The sequence below is a fragment of the Populus trichocarpa genome, chromosome 16 (assembly GCF_000002775.5).
Source record: "Populus trichocarpa isolate Nisqually-1 chromosome 16, P.trichocarpa_v4.1, whole genome shotgun sequence".
Taxonomy (NCBI): Eukaryota; Viridiplantae; Streptophyta; class Magnoliopsida; order Malpighiales; family Salicaceae; genus Populus; species Populus trichocarpa.
This window is the reverse complement of record NC_037300.2, coordinates 10,012,128-10,018,209: the sequence shown is the minus strand read 5'-3', so window position 1 is coordinate 10,018,209 and position 6,082 is coordinate 10,012,128. Positions and strand designations below refer to the sequence as shown.

The 6,082-nt window shown below is 34.5% G+C and overlaps 1 protein-coding gene across 1 annotated transcript; it reads right to left on the bottom strand.

Moving 5' to 3' along the window:
- Positions 1-2,664: 2,664 nt before the first annotated feature.
- LOC112324492 (transcription factor RAX2) lies at positions 2,665-4,761 on the bottom strand. Its single transcript, XM_024587457.2, has 3 exons — positions 4,357-4,761; positions 4,037-4,166; positions 2,665-3,667 (listed from the first exon to the last, which is right to left on the bottom strand). Exons 1-3 carry the CDS (start codon positions 4,490-4,492, stop codon positions 2,938-2,940), a joined length of 996 nt encoding a protein of 331 aa, XP_024443225.1. The 5' UTR covers positions 4,493-4,761; the 3' UTR covers positions 2,665-2,937.
- Between the last annotated feature and the right edge of the window lie 1,321 nt (positions 4,762-6,082).

Genomic DNA, 6,082 nt, shown 5'->3' with positions numbered 1-6,082 from the left:
ATTTTAGTCCCTAGTTCTCTAAGAACTCTTCAATTTAGGCTTGAATTTTACCTGAACTTAGCCTAATGAAGGCCTCACCGGGAAGAGAATAAGAGAAGGAAAAAAAAAAGAGATGGTTGGCCATCCGGTAGCACAATATGTGATCATGTCCACGACCTAGGTCATGAATTTAACCAATATATCATTGTCTTAATGTTAAAAAAAAATATCATCCTAATTTTTTTAAAGTCAACCCATATTTTTATTGGATATCCAGGTTGTCCTTTGGTCCTGCAAAATTAAATGGGTCATTTTATAGTAACCTCCACACGATTTAATTTGAAATTTGGACTATGCAAGCAATCAAGCTAGGATATTTAAATATATTTTTTTGGATCGGGTTTAATGATATTATCAAAGAGTTTTCTATATCTTTTTTTTTATGTTAAAGAAAAAAATATTTAAAAAAATAATAATAATTTGGACAACATTGTTTAATTGTTTTTTTAATCATATCAAGTCAACTTTGTATGCTATGAGTTTACGCGTGTTGTTAAAAAACATGCTTGCAAGAATGTTATTGAAATCTCAAATTCATATATGTTGTGGAGTACGGGTAACAAAATTAGTCTAAATTATAAACATATTTGACATGTTTAAGGCATGTTTTTAGGTCCCTTTTGGAATGATGGTACAACTATAATATTATTTTGGTATTTTTATATGGTTTTAATATGCTGATATTAAAAAATAAATTTTAAAAAATAAAAAAAATATATTATTTTAATATATATTTTTTTAAAATCTTTATGCAAGCTATTATTCAATAGACTTAAAAGCCTATTATTTGATTCATTATAGCTTGCTATTACTCCTTTCATTTCTCTTGCAGAATTATTTCATTGATGACATATGAGGAACGAGTCTAGAAATTATGATAGGGGCTTATCAGTCAAAAATATTATTATTATTATTATTATTATTATTATTATTATTATTATTTACCTTATACATTGATTTGGCAAAATTAAGATGTAAACGATATATCATCCTTAACCTGTCTTCAAGAAGACACGGTCACATGATTTCTTTCTTTCTTTACTATATTTTCTCACTCCATAATTTATCCTTTCATACGAGAATATCTTCTATTATAGAATTAAAAAATAACTTATCCTCACAGCCAGTCCAGCGCAACTTCTGACAAGATAAATAAATAAAAGTTTTTTCTAGAGAAAAAAAAAATTGTGATATGGAGAGATAGTTGGCAGCTCTGTCTGTCTTCCACCAGAGGCATTCGAGTTGTTTATGCTTTGTGCTCCAATCTGTTTCTGATCCCCATTGCACCAACATAATATTTGTGGGGTTCATCAGATTTTAACCACTTCCATATATAATTACAGATTTGTAATAAAATATTTATTTATTTTTTCTGTCAATATATAGGACAAACTCCATGTGGATCAAAAAGAGCACTGAATTGGATTAATAAAGCTGAACAAACATAACCTGCATAAAGAGAGAGGAGATCGTAGAGATCAGCCCTTTTCACTGTAGGCTGTGCTCTGTTGTCTGGCCTTGTTTCAGCCAAGTTTACATCGTTACATGGCATGATAGTTCACCAATAAATTGTTATTGTTGCAGAAAAGGGGAAAAAAGAAGAAGAAAAAAGGTATACAAGGTACTGCTGATGCACATATGATTACCTAAAGAAGTGTGCAGACTGAACACTCCTAACACTCGGTGGCTCTGTAGGTGCCACAACTTTTTGACCTTTTAAGCTCCATCGGAAAAGACATTCCTAGAAAATCCTTCCCATTTGCTTCAAAGACAATTTGATTTTGAACTTAAATAATGCCCGTAGCTGGCAAACTCCATTAGTCCAATCTCTTACATGAGAAGCAAACAAAATGGTGGAGAGGTCAATGCATTCATCTTTCAACTTTGGCTTTCTGCTTTTCTTGGAAAAACATTAAAATACTATGGAGAGGTCAATGCATTCATCTTTCAACTTTGGCTTTCTGCTTTTCTTGGAAAAACATTAAAATACACAAACCATCTTGTCTTAAACCAACCCAAGAGGTATCATTATCCTGATATCATTGATTTTTGGACTGCTTCCCTGTGAGGATTCTCTATTACTGGATGACCTCGATTGTTTACTCTTTAAATCTTCTCCAAGTTGAATTTGTTTATCATTTATTCATTTTCTAATTAATCAGGCTTTTCCCACTTCATCCTCGCACAAGTCCTAATCATAGGGTTATCAATAATTGAGGCACGGTTCCCATGTGTCACTCATCTTAACCATCTTCTGCATCGTATGTGTTTTTTTTTATTTAAAAAAAAGTAATGAAAACCTTGTTTTCAAATCATGTCTGGGGACCTTTGATATAATTGGTCACCACCCATGAAAAAAAATCAAGATGAAATTAACAAGCCAGGTATCTCTGAAGTCTATTCTGGCGTTATGCCTGCATTGCACGATATAATAAGGTTGAGTTCATATATTAACATACTTGTTGAGGAAGACTGGGATTAGGATTGGCATCAAAGTCTTTTTCAAAACCTTGTGCTTGACTAGATTCAAAAATCTTCAATGAAGATTAAATCCTTAAACGACTGCATATTTAATCTGCATGAAACAAAATAGATGAATATACAAAAATAAGCGATTTCAGTGTCTGATCTTCAACTTTTATCCTTGAAAGATGATATTCATGGCTTCTATAGTTTCCATAACATTTATTGCTGAATGTTGCCGTTAACTGTACTAACATAGATAACATCATTTCCAAAAAAGAAATGCACAAAGGAAACTTTTTAGCATGTACTGTCAAAAAGGTTTTCCAAAAAAAAAAAAAAAAGCCCCCCACAAACTGATGAGCCTGAAATCTGAATCTTTGAATCCATTCCTTACTTGCCTTCAAATCTTGTGGTTTTCACTCACGGTCAGCATCAGTAGTACATGGCCTTTTCCGCTGTCTTGTTTTCATCAAACAAAAAGTTATTACAACTGCTAGTGCTAATAAGTTGTTTTATCTCCTCTAGACCATAGTCTAATGGATTCTCTTCCCATAACCCGATTTGCTTCCCAGTCCACCCATTAAGTACATCATGACCAGCAAACCCACTTGAAACCATCAACTTTTGGTCGTCTTCAACCCGATTGTGTAGATAATTTTGCAAGCCCACCTGTCCAGTGTTGTTATTTGCACCATCACCATGTTCATACTCCTCTTTGACATGGCTCATCTGATTGCTGCAACTTCCGTCAGAAGAACTGCAGCTAGCTTCACCTCCAAACATTATGAGATTATCTTTAACTTGATAATTTTGCATAGATCCCACAAAGGTTTCTTGGGGTTGTAGCATAGAAGCAGTAGTGAAAGAGTTATTGCTCAAAGGACTTGATGAAAACGAAATTGGTTCAGTGAAAGACCTAGCTAGGGTGTAATTATAACTGTTGTTGCTGCATGTGAATGAAGGTGATGGTGACAGGGGAGTGGATGGTGAAGACGGCAATGATGTAGCGTGAAGGAGAGATGAGAAATGAGCAGCTTGCTGAGGTTTTCTCAGAGCATCAGGATTAATCGAACCCATTAGTTTCTTCTTGAGCTTGGTGTTCCAGTAGTTTTTTATATCGTTATCCGTCCTGCCTGGCAACTGAGCTGCTATTATTGACCACCTGCATTTTGATGTGAACAAGTTATGTAAGAAGAAATGAAAGTGAATGATCTGATCTTTAAATTAAGAGTAGCTCAGCACTCTTAATAAAAATGTAAGCTTAGCATGAATGCATAGACTTCATATAATTATATAATTATCCGAAATTGGCATATTCTAGGAGCATGCAGTTGTTTCTTGAGGTTTCACTTTTTTGCCAGAATTGTAGATACACTCATATAATTCATTCATGTTATTCTCTCCATGTCTTAGATAGGAGAAGGAGTCATACAAGACTAAAAACTATCAATTTCAGTAAGGATGACAAAATATGTGAGAGAAACATATGATTTTGGAGTGAGATTACTGGAAAAGAAAGCTGAGAGAATACCTGCTTCCAATGTTGGCATATAGGCTGCAGATTATCCTATCTTCATCATCAGAGAACTCCCCATGTTTAATGTTGGGTCTGAGATAGTTTAGCCATCTTAATCTGCAGCTTTTCCCACATCTTTTAAGACCTGAAAAACAAATCCCAGAGAGAATCGAGATTGTAAACAAAACATAACTGGAAATGACAGAAAAGGAAGAGCACTGAAACCTTAAGATCACTTTTCATGGAGTGGGAGTCGTTTCCATTAAAATAATCTTACAGGTCAACTACTCAGAACCCACTAACTAAAAGGAAGAGGAAAAGGTGTTTATGCTTACCAGCCTTTTGTGGAAGAGCAATCCAATTCCCTCCTGTCCCGTGTTTCGCCATGTACTCCTTCAGCTTTGCGTCTTCTTCAGGCGACCAAGGCCCTCTCTTCACATTGGCCTTGTCACAGCAAGGAGCCCTTCCCATCTTTCTCTCTCCCTTTTCTTCTGAGAAACCAACAAGTTGAGAGTCAAAACAGAGAGGCCTGATGAATGTGGTTCCTAACTTTCTTTGACAGACTTGGTTTTCTGAACACTCAGGGAGAAGATTGGTTACATTTATGAAGAGAGAGCACAAGTCAAGAAAGACTAGTCTAATTTCAATAATCAATTTCTATCACTCCTGTTTGTTGATTAGCCAAGAGAACTTTCCATCATAAACAAATCAGCAACAGGGTCCTTCCATGTCTACCCTTGCTTGGTCTCCCTTCTTACTTCAGTCACGCTTTAAGAATCCAAAGTCTGCTCAACTAATAGAGAGAAATATTAGTAATATAATTACTGAAGATGACGTCCTAGCTTTCCAAATTAGAGGCCAAGTCATAGGGTAAGGTATCAATTGACAAGTATCTACGTATATCTTCTTCTTCTTCTTCTTGGCTACACGTATGGTAGGTATATCACGTATAAAATAACAAACACGTATGTAAATACGGGGGCGTTTTAGGACTAATAATTGCTTGATGGATGTAAATTAAACAATAAAAAACATGTAATGCATGGCGAACGCCAATCTGCACATACAGTTTTGCCGCAAGCCAACAGAAAACAGCTATAAAAAGATGATAATATTTAACTCACTGTCAGATCAAGGCCAGTGTTGTGATTCTCTTGCCAGAAGAAGACAAGTGATATTGTGATTATATTAGTTACCTCCAGTTAGATTTGCGAAGCCACTGGCACTTCGCGTTCAGACAGCGTTGTATGGAATATCCTCTTTCTCCTCGCATGCGGTACCATTCAGTACCTTTGTAATAGATTGATTATTTTACATTTGAACCACCCATGATACAGTCAAAATCAAACCATCTTTAAGTATTTATTAGCGAAATTACCCGCGCTCCTTAGATTAAAAGTTAATTTTTATGGTATGATTCAAAGTTAAAAAATAAAAATAAAAATTGAGCCTGTCTGTCAAGGGTTATCTTGAATTGTCAAAATAATACCTCCTTTTCTCGTCATTGATTATCTTTCACCACCTATCTATCTCCTACTAATATGTCTCTTTATTAAAGATGTCAATCTTTTTCTTTAATCACTTGTAAATTTCAACCTTTCTCACCAATAGCATAACAAGTCATATGTAACAATCAACCACTTATTTTTTCAAATTACCTATAAGAAAAAAAAATTATTCTACTTCATTATTCCACTTTCCATGAGATAAGGTCATGTGATTAAGATGTATAAATACATCTCTTTCTTGCATATTATTTCCCTCCTATATTTACTAACCTAAACATCGGAGGACCTCTATTTTATTAATTAGAAGACTTGTTTTACAGGAGAGTATGCAACGACCATGTCCAGTCACCCTGTCATCTCATAAAGAAGTGGCCACGCCCCCCCCACCCCTGTTTAATGTCTTTATAATGTAAAAAAACAAAACAAAACAAAAAAGAATATAAAAGTGTTGTTAACAAGTGCATTTAATAGAGATAAATCAATAATTATACACACTAATAAATGTTAAAAAGAGTTGTTAATGATAATTAAAGATTCAATCAGAAAACTGAGA

Bases quoted from the DNA above. Each gene is read 5' to 3' on its own strand.
- LOC112324492 (XM_024587457.2), bottom strand. From the start codon at position 4,492: ATGGGAAGGGCTCCTTGCTGTGACAAGGCCAATGTGAAGAGAGGGCCT. The intron at 4,167-4,356 runs GTAAGCATAAAC...TTTGTTTTTCAG, and splicing joins TGCTCTTCCACAAAAGGCTG to GTCTTAAAAGATGTGGGAAA. The intron at 3,668-4,036 runs GTATTCTCTCAG...ATCAAAATGCAG, and splicing joins TATGCCAACATTGGAAGCAG to GTGGTCAATAATAGCAGCTC.